This window comes from Oncorhynchus mykiss, chromosome 1 (assembly GCF_013265735.2).
Source record: "Oncorhynchus mykiss isolate Arlee chromosome 1, USDA_OmykA_1.1, whole genome shotgun sequence".
Taxonomy (NCBI): domain Eukaryota; kingdom Metazoa; phylum Chordata; class Actinopteri; order Salmoniformes; family Salmonidae; genus Oncorhynchus; species Oncorhynchus mykiss.
In genome coordinates this window covers 25473475-25486795 of record NC_048565.1, presented here as the reverse complement: position 1 = coordinate 25486795, position 13321 = coordinate 25473475, and the positions used below count along the sequence as shown (strand labels likewise).

At 44.9% G+C, this 13321-nt stretch overlaps 1 protein-coding gene across 1 annotated transcript; it reads left to right on the top strand.

Moving 5' to 3' along the window:
* The first annotated feature begins 1583 nt into the window (after window positions 1–1583).
* Window positions 1584–13260, top strand: LOC110520001 (WAP four-disulfide core domain protein 1). The gene is made up of 7 exons (XM_036974449.1): window positions 1584–2123; window positions 11114–11312; window positions 11496–11579; window positions 11680–11820; window positions 11903–11953; window positions 12045–12110; window positions 12233–13260. The coding sequence occupies exons 1-6, from the start codon at window positions 2013–2015 to the stop codon at window positions 12107–12109; spliced, it is 651 nt and encodes a 216-aa protein (XP_036830344.1). The 5' UTR covers window positions 1584–2012; the 3' UTR covers window position 12110; window positions 12233–13260.
* Window positions 13261–13321: the final 61 nt, after the last annotated feature.

Genomic DNA, 13321 nt, shown 5'->3' with positions numbered 1-13321 from the left:
AAACACTTTTAGATTTGACGTTTGAGAAACATGGATGAATGTTTCATTCTGACATGAGACTGTGAGAGCTTGTTGTAACAAACACAGAGACATTCAACATAGTCAGGTCGTGTTTCATGTGAAGAGGCACCCAGGCTTCGTGTCAAGCTTCTCTGAGTCAAGTTCCTCAGTGTCCTTGCTGTAGAATGGGAGGATCATAACAAAGTGTGTTGGTGTACTGGGGTTTAGGCTGGTGGGTGGACTGGACACAGGGATGTGTGCTTTGTAGCTCCATGCAGCTGTTGGCTCCAGGGGAAGGAGTGCCAGGCATCCAGGCGTGCAGGGGGCTGCAGCTGTCCCACAGGGGGAGAGGGTGTGTGGGGAAGGTGGGGCAGTCTGGGGTCGCAGTGACAGTGATGGGTGACCCCCTAACCCCACGGTGTAGAAATTAGACTGACTGCTGTCTGCATGGAGCACAGCCACGTCTAATACTGAGCTGTATATAGACTGGCTATAATCAACAGTCCTATAAACACCACTCAACAACTCTACCCGTGCTGTATTATGGGGATGTAATAATGGGCATATACCAACAACCAACATGACACAACCATTCCCTAAAGCAGGGGTGTCAAACTCATTCCATGGAGGGCATAGTGTCTGCTGGTTTTTGTTTTTTTCTTTCAATTAAGACCTGAGGGGAGTTTCTTACTAATTAATGACCTTTATTCACATGTGCTCTAAAGAGTTTCATCACGTGCTGATCTGAGCTCCAAATTGTGCATGCATTATGCCTCTCTGAGTTATGTTACCATAGTTGTAGGTCATAGCTCCATAGTCTTTGGTTTCTGCTGTTATTACTGTAGCTACTGTATCACATTACCTGTGCTATCGAGCCAATGCAGTACCCAATTCCTGGCAGGAAACATCACATCATTCCATCATCAGGGGTGATTGTAGCCATGTCTTTATGCAACTTTTCCCAACTTATACCTCATCCAGGCTCCGCTGGGGACAGACAGGCATGTCTCTCCCTTGCTCTACTCTCTCTCTCTCTCTCTCTCTCTCTTTTGTGTTACTATAGCTAGGGCCCCATTGTGACATAAGCCTTGCTCCTGTAAAACTAATAATGACAAAGATTTGTACAGGCTTAGCATTCTTTCCCCCTTTCAATGCAGGATATGGGAATGAGGGGGCCAGGGGGTAGAGGGGATTTAGGGAGTGAGAAGGGTGAGGGGATATGTCCTAGTTTGAGAGGGAACATGCTATTTCACAGACAAGTGGCCCCTACTCTGGATCACGAAACATGCTTTTATTCTTTCTGGTTGAATGCCTACATTATCCTCTCAACATACAGCCTATTCAGGAATGCTTAGTCATGGCACTTCCAGTGACTTTCTTACAGTATATCATGCATTTCCTATTCCCACAAGTTAGTCATTATGTAAAATGTATGCATACATAGTTAATACTGTAATATGAAATACAGATCTGACTAAATTCAGTAACCCCTTTACAGTATACTGAAAATCTTTCTCTCTCTCTTCCCCTCCCTCCTTTGAGCTCCCTCCTCCTTCTCCCGCTCGCTTTCTCCTTCCCTCTCTCTCAGTGAAAGGCAGACATGTGCTTGCCGTGCCAGCAGACCAATGCACAGACAGCTGGCTTTCTCTCCTTGACGCCCCTAACTATCTCCCTCTTTCTTTTCCCTCCACAGTGGCTCTATTAATTCTTTCTCCTCCTTTCCTTTCCTCTCTTCTTATTTCCCCTGCAGTTTCCCCTGCGCAGACGGATAAAAATAATTGTCCTATAGCAGAGCTTGTGTAATCGCTGGCTTCACAAGCACGGGAGCCACTGCCTCAACACCGGCCCAATAAGGAATACCAAGCACTGGACTGAACACCACAGTGTTGAAGAAAAGGAGAGAACATTTTCTAAACTTCAAGGAAGAAGGATACAGTAAGGAATACAGAGAGTGACAGAAGAAGAGAGAAGAAACAGAGTGAAGAGGGCAGGAGGAGTGAAGTGTTAGGACCATGCCTGGCTGTCACATCCGGACACCCCTGATGTTGGTGCTCTGCATGCTGGTGCTGTCCTGTGGGTCAGGAGGTGCCCGGCGGATCAGAAAGAGAGGGCTTAACCAAAAGGTGGGGTTTAGACCTGATAGGAGTACATTCACTGCAGCAATACTGTGTGTGTGTGTGTGTGTGTGTGTCTGGGGGGGGGGGGGGGGGGGGAGAAGGTAAAGCTGGTGGACATACAGTACATACACTGTTTTAGCAGGGTGGCAGAGGGATGTAGTTTGGAGGTTTTAGCAATAGCAGCACCATGGTTTCATGAATGTAGTCCCCTGTAGTCCCCCTGATGTAGAATGTAGTCCCCTGTGTATTGTCCTCCCCACTCTGTCCTGGCTGTGTGAGGAGTGGAGGAGTGACGGACGGTCATGCAGAAGACTGAACACAGAGAAACAGAGCATGGCCATTGTCACGGAGGGGTTTCTGTAGTAAGAGCAGCAGACAGAGACAGCGGTGGAGAGAGAGATGGGAGGCAGAGAGAGGGGATGTAGAGGCACAGGATGGAGCTCTCTTTTTCCCTCCAGAGCAGCAAAGCAGAATGAGCAGCTGGCCAGCACAGCCAAAAACATGCCAACAATCTGCTAGCACGGGGAGAACATTACAATAACCACAGCTTCCACTGCTTAGTAACACACACCTGTTTTTGTATCACATCTAGGGGGATATTCTCTGATCCTGACATGTGTCTGGACATCAAATCTAATTTTATTTGTCACATGCTTTGTAAACAAAAGGTGTAGGCTGACAGTGAAAAGCTTAGGTAGGGGTAAAGTGGTAAGGGTAAAGGTACAGTAGGGGTAAAGTGATATGGTATAGGTAGGGGTAAAGTGATAAGGCGACAGGATAAATAATAAGCAGTAGCAAGAGCGTTTGTGATGAGTCAAAAGAGTTAGTGCAAAGGGGGGTCAATGCAGATAGTCTCTGTAGCTATTTGATTAACTATTTAGCAGTCTTATGGCTTGGGGGTAGAAGCTGTTCACGGGTTCCTGTTGGTTCCTTGACTTGGTGCATCGGTACCACTTGTCGTGCGGTAGCAGAGAGAACCGTTTTTGACCATTTTTACACCGCCTGGTAAAGAGGTCCTGGACGTTAGGGAGCTCAGCCCCAGTGATGTACTGGGCCATAGGCACTACCCTCTGTAGCGCCTTGCAGTACCAAGCGGTGATGCAGCCAGTGAAGATGCTCTCAATTGTGCAGCTGTAGAAATTGTTGAGGTTCTGAGGGGGAAGAGGCGTTGTAGTGCCTTTTCACAACTGTTGGTGTGTGTGTACCATGTTAATTCATTCTTGATTCTTAGCAATGTTGTGCTGCTATTTTTTATTGACTTGGCCAAAGCTTTTGATATGGTAGACCATTCCATTCTTGTGGGCCGGCTAAGGAGTGTTGGTATCTCTGAGGGGTCTTTGGCCTGGTTTGCTAACTACCTCTCTCAATGAGTAGGGTGTATAAAGTCACTGCAGAACATCTGCTGTCTCAGCCACTGCCCGTCACCAAGGGTGTACCCCAAGGCTCAATCCTAGGAACCACGCTCTTCTCAAATGACATCAACAACATAGCTCAGGCAGTAGGTAGCTCTCTTATCCATTTATATGCAGATGATACAGTCTTATACTCAGCTGGCCCCTCCCCGGACTTTGTGTTAAACTCTCTACAACCTTTCTTAGTGTCCAACAAGCTTTCTCTACCCTGAACCTCGTTCCGAACACCTCTAAAACAAAGGTCATGTGGTTTGGTAAGAAGACTGCCCCTCTCCCCACAGATGTGATTATTACCTTTGAGGGTTTAGAGCTTGAGGTAGTCACCTCGTACAAATACTTTGGAGTATGGCTAGACGGTACAATGTCCTTCTCTCAGCACATATCAAATCTGCAGGCTAAGGTTAAATCTAGACTTGGTTTCCTCTATCGTAATCGCTCCTCTTTCACCCCAGCTGCCAAACTAACCCCGATTCAGATGACCATCGTACCCATGCTAAATTACGGAGACGTAATTTATAGATTGGCAGGTAAGGGTGCTCTCGAGCGGCTAGATGTTCTTTACCATTCGGCCATCAGATTGCCACCAATGCTCCTTACAGGACACATCGCTGTATTGTATACTCCTCTTTAAACTGATCATCTCTGTATACCCATTGCAAGACCCACTGGTTGATGCTTATTTATAAAACCCTCTTAGGCCTCACTCCTCCACATCTGAGATATATGTTGCAGCCATCATCCTTCACATACAACACCCGTTCTGCCAGTCACATTCTGTTTAAGGTCCCTAAAGCACACACATCGGGTCGCTCGTCTTTTCAGTTCGCTGCAGATCGCGACTGGAACGAGCTCCAACATAAAAAAGTCCAGTTTGAGTGTATCTCTTCATTCAAAGACTCAATCATGGACACTTACTGACAGTTGTGGCTGCTTTGCGTGATGTATTGTTGTCTCTACCTTCTTGCCCTTTGTGCTGTTGTCCGTGCCCAATAATGTTTGTACCCTGTTTTGTGCTGCTACCATGTTCTGCTGCCATGATGTTGTCATGTTGTGATGCTACCATGCTGTTGTCTTTGGTCTCTCTTTATGTGGTGTTGTGTTGTCTTTCTTGTCGTGATGTGTGATTTGTCCTATATTTTTAATCCCAGCCCCTGCAGGAGGCCTTTTGGTAGGCCGTCATTGTAAATAAGAATTTGTTCTTATAAAACAATTCCTTAGTGATGTGGAGGAGGAACTTGAATCTCTCGACTCGCTCCACTACGGCCAAATCAATGTGGATGGTGGCATGCTCGGCCCTCCGTTTCCTGTAGTCCACGATCAGCTCCTTTGTCTTGCTGACATCGAGGGAAAGATTGGTGTCCTGACACCACACTGCCAAGTCACTGACATCCTCCCTATAGGCTGTCTCATCATCGGTGATTAGGCCTAACACTGTTGTGTCATCAGAAAACGCAATGATGGTGTTGGAGTCGTGCGCCGCCACACAGCTGTGGGTGAACAGAGTACAGGAGGGGACTAAGCATGCACCCCTGAAGTGCCCCCGTGTTGAAGGTCAGCATGGCAGATGTGTTTTTGCCTACCCTCACCACCTGGGGGCAGCCCGTCAGAATTTCCAAATCATCAAACCAAATGTAATTATATAGCACATTTCAGACATGATTGCAATGCGCTTCGCAAAAAAAAAATAATAAAGAAAAAGAGTAATATTTACTATACAACAACAATATTTACTATACAACAAACACAAGGGAATAAAACAACTAAAGAATAACAAAAACTGAAAAAAAACACCCTAAGGAAAAGCAAAGCTAAAAAGGTGTTTTAAGATCTCTTTTAAATATGACCAGTTTCAGCCCCCTCAGGATCTCTGGCAGGCTATTCCAGAGGCTGGGGGCAAAATTACTAAAGGCTGCCTCTCCATACTTCTTGGTCCTAGGCTTTTGGATAGTTAATTGGCCAGTGCCAGAGGACCTGAGCGACCTACTGGGTACATAACTTAAAAGCATGTCTGACACGTATTGGTGCACAATAGTGGATTGATTTAAAAACCAATAGAAGAAGGCAGGCAGCCAGTGCAGAGACGTTAAATCCGGTGTAATGTGTGCACTCCATCTGGTCTTGGTCAGTACCCATGATGCAGCATTCTGTTTGTTTTGTAGTTTACCAATGACAGGAGAGCATTACAGTAGTCAAGACTGCTTGTAATAAAAGCATGAATGAGTCTTTCTGTGGTAAAAAAATATTTTGGTCACATTCCTAATATGTGAATTGAAATTGAGCTCAGAATCTAAAATGACATCTGGTGTTTCATCTTTATTGCCCAGGATCCAGTTGCAGAGGGAGGCGTTCACTACCAGGGTCCCGAGCATAGTGACGAGCTTGGAGGGCATTGTGGTGTTGAACGCTGAGCTGTAAATGAACAACATTCTCAAGGAGGCATTCCTGTTCTGTTTCTGGGCCATCTGCCACGGCCTCTCAGGACTTTTCTTTCCTCCCCAGGTGATTCTCACATCTATATTTACCATCTAATTGCTACAGCTCCATATCAATGGTAGCAATAAAGACATTAATCCCATGGGATTGGGCTGTTTGTGTGCTGAGACATCAGAACAAACAAGACTGGAAGAGGCATCCTAACTTTGCTCATTCCAGTATGTCAGCCAAATTAATTTACTAGGCTATTCCAAGATGGCTGCACTCAATATAGGTTATAATCCCTCTAGTATAGCCAGTAAATACCACTCTCTATATAAATAGGATTAAAAAAATACAAATATGCATAACAAATACAAAACATAATATGGCCTTGGCATACAGTAAAAATAGTCTGAAAGAAATCCACAGGTGGTAAAGTCTGTTTCATACTTGGTTTGAGTAAACATCTGTGTAGGTCAGAGTTAATACACTTAGCCCACTGAGGCTTCGATAGGAGTTATGAACGTTATTCCCAGTCAGATGATGTGAGGATGGTCTGGACATTACTGTACACACCCACAGGATGATCAACTCCCCGCTGAGAGCAGGCTGGAGAAGCAACCCCACTGCTCTCTGGTGATATAATAAACATGTGATAGTCCAAACATCCATCAAGATAAAACACCATGGTAAAACAGTTAGTGCAGAAGCAGGCAGTCACCTGCATGGGTGCTATGTCTCAGTTTAACTATTAAAAAATAGCATATGTCTGGCTACATTCCATCCTTTTATACATTAAGGTCAAAACTCACCAGCTGTCAGACAATTAGTTAGTCAGTCAGCCAGCCAGTGACTCAGTCAGCCTCTCAGCCAGTCAGTCAATGTCATGGCAGGAAATCAAATCAAAGTTTATTTGTCACGTGCGCTGAATACAACAGTACAATACAACTGTAGACCTTACAGTGAAATGCTTACTTACAGGCTCTAACCAATAGTGCAAAAAGGTATTAGGTTAGGTAGGTAAAGAAATAGGTAGGTAGGTAAAGAAATAAAACAGTAAAAAAGACAGGCTATATATAGTAGTGAGGCTACATACAGATACCGGTTAGTCAGGCTGCTTGAGGTAGTATGTACATGTAGATATGGTTAAAGTGACTATGCATATATGACAGAGAGTAGCAGTAGCCTGAAAGAGGGGTTGGCGGGTGGTGGGTGTGACACAATGCAGATAGCCCGGTTAGCCAATGTGTGGGAGCACTGGTTGGTTGGCCCAATTGAGGTAGTATGTACATGAATGTATAGTTAAAGTGACTATGCACATATGATAAACAGAGAGTAGCAGCAGCGTAAAAAGAGGGGTTGTGGAGGCACACAATGCAAATAGTCTGGGTAGCCATTTGATTACCTGTTCAGGAGTCTTATGGCTTGGGGGTAAAAACTGTTGAGAAGCCTTGTTGTCCTAGACTTGGCACTCCGGTACCGCTTGCCATGTGGTAATAGAGAGAACAGTCTATCACTGGGGTGGCTGGGGTCTTTGACAATTTGTAGGGCCTTCCTCTGACACCGCCTGGTGTAGAGGTCCTGGATGGCAGGCAGCTTAGCCCCAGTGATGTAATGGGCCGTACGCTCTACCCTCTGTAGTGCCTTGCGGTCATAGGCCAAGCAATTGCCGTACCAGGCAGTGATGCAACCAGTCAGGATGCTCTCGATGTTGCAGCTGTAGAACCTTTTGAGGATCTCAAGACCCATGCCAAATCTTTTTAGTTTCCTGAGGGGGAATAAATAACATTCTCACATAATTGTTCCTTTTGTCCAGGTGGGAAATTGCAGTGTGGAGAGCAACAGAGATTGCATCATCTGTGGATCTGTTTGGGCGGTATGCAAATTGGAGTGGGTCTAGGGTTTCTGGGATAATGGTGTTGATGTGAGCCATTACCAACCTTTCAAAGCATTTCATGCCTACGGACGTGAGTGCTACAGGTCTGTAGTCATTTAGGCAGGTTGCCTTTGTGCTCTTGGGCAGAGGGACTATGGTGGTCTGCTTGAAACATGTTGGTATTACAGACTCAATCAGGGACATGTTGAAAATGTCAGTGAAGACACCTGCCAGTTGGTCAGCACATGCCCGGAGCACACGTCCGTCCTGGTAATCCGTCTGGCCCCGCAGCCTACTTCCCTTTGTAGTCTGTAATAGTTTGCAAGACGAGCGCCAGATAAGACGAGTGTCGGAGCCGGTGTAGTATGATTCAATCTTAGCCCTGTATTGACGCTTTGCCTGTTTGATGGTTCGTCGCAGGGCATAGTAGGATTTCTTGTAAGCTTCCAGGTTAGAGTCCCGCACCTTGAACGGGGCAGCTCTACCCTTGCAACATGAACTGGTGCTAGAGCAAGGCTGGTCTGGAAAACTTTCTAAGCATAGGGGATCTCAGAATGGGAAGGAGGGTGGAGAATGGATGCTGTTGTATTACAGAAGAAAGAGATACGGATCTAAATAACATGGTCAATACTTAAGTATGACTATCATTAAATAATCAGTGCAATCCATACATCTATTTGGGGTGTACGACTATCACATTGCATATCGTTTCACTGGAGAAGCTGAGTGGTGTGCTTCCTGGAGTTCTAGGAATCAGGATGTGTCTGATCTAAGGACTAGATACAGTACAGACGTCAATGGCCTGATTACAGTTTACATCACAGTCTGCAGCCAAATAAGGTCTCTGATGGCTTTAGCCCACTATGCTGAATCGCTCAGCTTTGAAAACACTTCTCTGGAAGTAATCAATATAACAGGTCTGCTGGCATCTCTGTGGCCCAGCAGGAAGAGACCAATGACTGTAAATAAACAATGTGGGACTGAACATCAAACAGACACATACAGCACGGCACAGTACAGGACATGGTAGGGCAGCTTGGCATTCAGACTGATAGACAGGAACCGGATATTCTACTTCCTCTGCTACTGAGATCTGAGGAGAAACCATGGGAACTGGGCAGATAATGAACCATGGTCACTGTAGCTCACGTTGTCCAAACACATGGATAATCAACCTCACTCTTGTACTTTAAACCTGGAGTTGTCTGAAGTGCATTTGTAAAGATACAGGGTGACATGAGGATGAAAGTGAATGGCCTACTTTGCCTCCCATAATCATTACCTGTAAAGTTGTAAACATGATTAGAATCCTTTTGTAGACCCAACAGCATTGTGACGTGTGATTGGCTTCTCTTTGACATACTGTAGGACAGGCTAATATAGCTCGGCCTAGAAACCCTCAGGAGACAGTCAGAAGATCTGACAGATGATGGATCCAATCTGGCCAATGTGGACCACAGCTGCTAAAAGCATGAATTCTTTGAATGAAGAGAGCACTGATGTTGCCTGATAACTCATCCTGAATTTAACTCTGTTGCTCTATCAAGCTCTGATCAGGTCAAAAAGCTCTAAAGGTTCATTTTGAGGAAGGAGAATCACTGTAAAGGGCATAAAACATCTGGAAGTGTTACTAAGACATGGTCAATTAGCGTAAAATCAGGATCAATAACCTAACCAAGTCAGCACTGTGTTACTTTTACTGCAGTCACACTGACATGGAAGGAAAGAAAGTAGTGCACTCGTGTGTTGCCACACGCTACATGTTGATCCAGTCACTGAGCCATGGTAAGACCTGGCACCCCACCCACCAGGCTGGCAGTTGACAGAGCAAATTATTTGTGTGTTTATTACAAACATGCATTCTGTGTCAAACACCAGCGCCAAACAGTTACTTTCGTTTTTATGGTTGGTTTGGAAGAGCAGTCACTTAGCCTGCCAAATAAACAGTGCAGTTTTAACGATCACGTGCAGTCGGCAAGCCCATTATCTAATTAGTGAGAGGGGGAAAAAAAAAAAAAAAAAACTCTCAGAGGGCCCCTGGCACAGTCTCTCTGTCAGGGGGAAAGGGACAGGGACACCTTACCCGGGCCGGCAGGGTATCCACGTCGAGAGCAGCAGGATGTGCACTTGAAATTACAGTGTCTGGTCTGGAGCTCCATGATAAAGATGGGCTTTGGTTGACATTGGCCAGACTACATGGAACATTTGCATCCTGATTAGTGTTGGCAGTCAGAGTGAGCCCCTCAGAATGAGACTGTGTGGCTGGCCCTGTACAGTAGGCTAGCTCAGGTGCAACTGGAAACCGGATCTCACTGTATCTGTTGCTGTGCCAGAGCAGCTCCTCTATGGAATAGCACTTGGAAAATATTAGGAAAGACCCACAAACACTACCTCCTTAGCTCCATGGTTATAAGCACATCACATACAGTGATAACAAACCTGAATAAAACAGTGTTTGACGTATGAAATCCTCCAAGAAGTAGTTCACACCATAGGTGAAAGGAAATAGAAGTAGTTCACACCATAGGTGAAAGGAAATAGAAGTAGTTCACACCATAGGTGAAAGGAAATAGAAGTAGTTCACACCATAGGTGAAAGGAAATAGAAGTAGTTCACACCATAGGTGAAAGGAAATAGTTCAAGTTTATTGAACCGAGCAAAGCAGTAAGTACAGCCATGGCTGTATTACAGAACTGATTATGTAAGTGTTTCACAAGCTCCTTTAGAGAAAAATCACAGACCACCACTGTTCAGGTCAGGTGGAGAATGTGTGTTTGACATAATCATATTTTCCTGTATCACATTCACATTCTGTTCCTAGGCCGTCATTGAAAATAAGAATCTGTTCTTAACTGAACTGCCTAGTTAAATAAAGGTAAAGAAATAAAAAATGTTTCCCCCTTGACTTTGAATTTTTTATTTCATTTATTTAACTAGCAAGGCAGTTAAGAACAAATTATTAGCCTTCAGTTCTTCATCGCTCTACTTGTTTAGAGTGGTCAAGGTGTTTACTAACAGGCATGATAGCTTAACACAGAAAATATAACAAACAGAAGAAGCTGATGGAAAATGTTGCAACAAGTATGTTACAAAAATCCATTACCGCCACCTGCTGGTCAAAGGTGTTAGGACAAGCACACGTCACAATTCATCTTTGTTGGCCTACTGTATGTACACAAAGATTCCAGCAATCAACTACTGTGTTGAAATTGACCAGGTCTCTCTGTTTCAGCCTCAGGATAGTAGACTGCACATTTCTGTTCAAACAAAGTAATTCTGTTCTCTCCTCTAAGGACTATGAGTATCCAAATCAGCAGTCCCAATCCACGCAGCACCAGAAGAATGACCGCTGCCCACCCCCACCTCAGATGCTGCCGGAGCGGGCCTGCGAGGTGCCCGGCTGCCGCTCTGACTCAGAATGTGAGCGCCACAAGCGCTGCTGCTATAACGGCTGCATCTACGCCTGTCTGGAGTCAGTGCAGCCACCACCAGGTAAGCAAGCGCCTGTGATCTAGGTGACAGTACACAAAAAAGCACACTTATCGACCCATATGACAGCACGCATGGTCATACATAGCGTGGGCATAGTTCTAACCATTGGTACTAGGATATGCAGTAAAATACTGATGATATCATTAGGATCAAACTTACCAATTATGTGTTTGTGTTGACCAGTGCTGGACTGGCTGATTCAACCCAAGCCTCGGTGGCTGGGAGGGAATGGCTGGCTTCTAGACGGTCCAGATGAGGTACTGCAGGGTGAGTAGCCTGGAACATCACCATTAAAACAGACCTGAAAGCAACACCATCAGTGTGTGTGTTTAGTTTACCTCTGACCTGTGTGTCCCCTGCTCTCCAGCGGAGGCCTGCAGCACCACAGAGGATGGTGACGAGCCCCTGCACTGTCCCACAGGCTATGAGTGCCACATCATCAACCAAGGAAATCCCGCCGCTGGCATCCCCAATCGGGGACAGTGCATCAAGTCTCGTGGCAACTCTGGTAAGGTCCGATTCAGTCAGACATTTAATGTAGTTCTAAAAACTGGCATAATCACGAACTAGAGGTGCTATTTCTCATCTAGATGGACGTCCCATGAGGCAAAAGTCCTACAAGGACTATAAGGATTACTTGGGTAAGTGTGGTGATCAACTGTCCTGTATACTCCATAATTATACTGCTAGGGTCTCTTTTACATGAACATGCCTGTCATTACTCCACTATAGGAATTGGAAGCAGCTCTAATAATGCAGTGGCCTATGAGAAACAACACCACAAACACATGGGATGAGGTAGGTGTTATTGGGATGCCATTTAGGAAAATAAGAGGACAGAAAATAGCGTATATTGTTTGCTATGACTGAGCTATCAAAGGTCAATATAACAATCTATAATAACCATTTGTATCTGACAGATCGTAAAAAGCTGGTAGTCTCTTCAAAGCCGTCTCTCCTCAGATCTTCAGATACCGCAACACAGAACCTCAGCTATCAGAGCCCACATATCATACCTCTCTTGACAACGGAAAACAGAACAACCAGACAACCCTACGGTGCTTTACACTTCCCATGTCTGGCCTGGGGAAAGGAGGAAACCAAGCCTTCAGTTCCTACCTCTTCTCAAACTGGCACACTCCTTTGGTTGTAATAATGGTGCAGGCAGGGTTTTAAACAATACTTTGACAGATTTACACACACACAGAAACATGCTTTGGTTTAGTCATGGGTAAGACGTAATGGTGTTATGGTTGAAAAGGAGAAATGAACAAGACAAAGCTCCTTTCTTGATCGGTCTCAAACCGCAAAAATAACAGCCTTTTTTCTATTCACAATATCAAAGTAGATGCACTGAAACCCCCCACAACCAGACACACACACTTATCTCATAGAAATAAGAGAAAATAAGGACTATGTGCTGCTGTTGGTCCTCTCACCCTTCAGGCCAACAGGATGAAGATCCCATAAACACACAGACGAGGAACAGACCCAGAACTACCAACACAATCCATACACTCTGCTTACATGTCAAAGCATGTCAATCATGGTGGGAGAGCAAGCTGGGCCTTATACCAGTATGACCCCATCATCAACACACAGGAGCTGTTCAAAGTGTTTGTATCGACTGTACATGAAATAGGACATATTACATTCAGTATATTCCCTCAGTCGGTCCAAAAATGAACATTAGTATGACAGAAAGACGGGTGTGAGTGGTTAGGAATATCCATATCTGGATTTTAGTACATCAAATGGTGCTCGGTTCTAAGGCTGTCTCTTCTAACAGAACAATAAGCTGGTCTACACGACTGAATTCCACAACTAATAAGCTAGAGGTATGAACAACATGTAACCATTTTCTATGAGGGAGACAGTAATATCCAAATGTCAAACTGGTGCTGTAATGTTGCTTTGTGTATTACAAATAAACGGTATGTTTGAGGAATGGTCTGCTATTTACATTATTGTAGACTTAAACTCGAGACAAACATTACACTGAAACCTAA

Excerpts from the sequence above, each read along its gene's own strand:
- LOC110520001 (XM_036974449.1), top strand. The coding sequence starts at position 2,013 with ATGCCTGGCTGTCACATCCGGACACCCCTGATGTTGGTGCTCTGCATG. Across the intron at positions 11,580-11,679 it reads TCCAGATGAGGTACTGCAGG|CGGAGGCCTGCAGCACCACA; the intron begins GTGAGTAGCCTG and ends CCTGCTCTCCAG. Across the intron at positions 11,954-12,044 it reads GGACTATAAGGATTACTTGG|GAATTGGAAGCAGCTCTAAT; the intron begins GTAAGTGTGGTG and ends ACTCCACTATAG.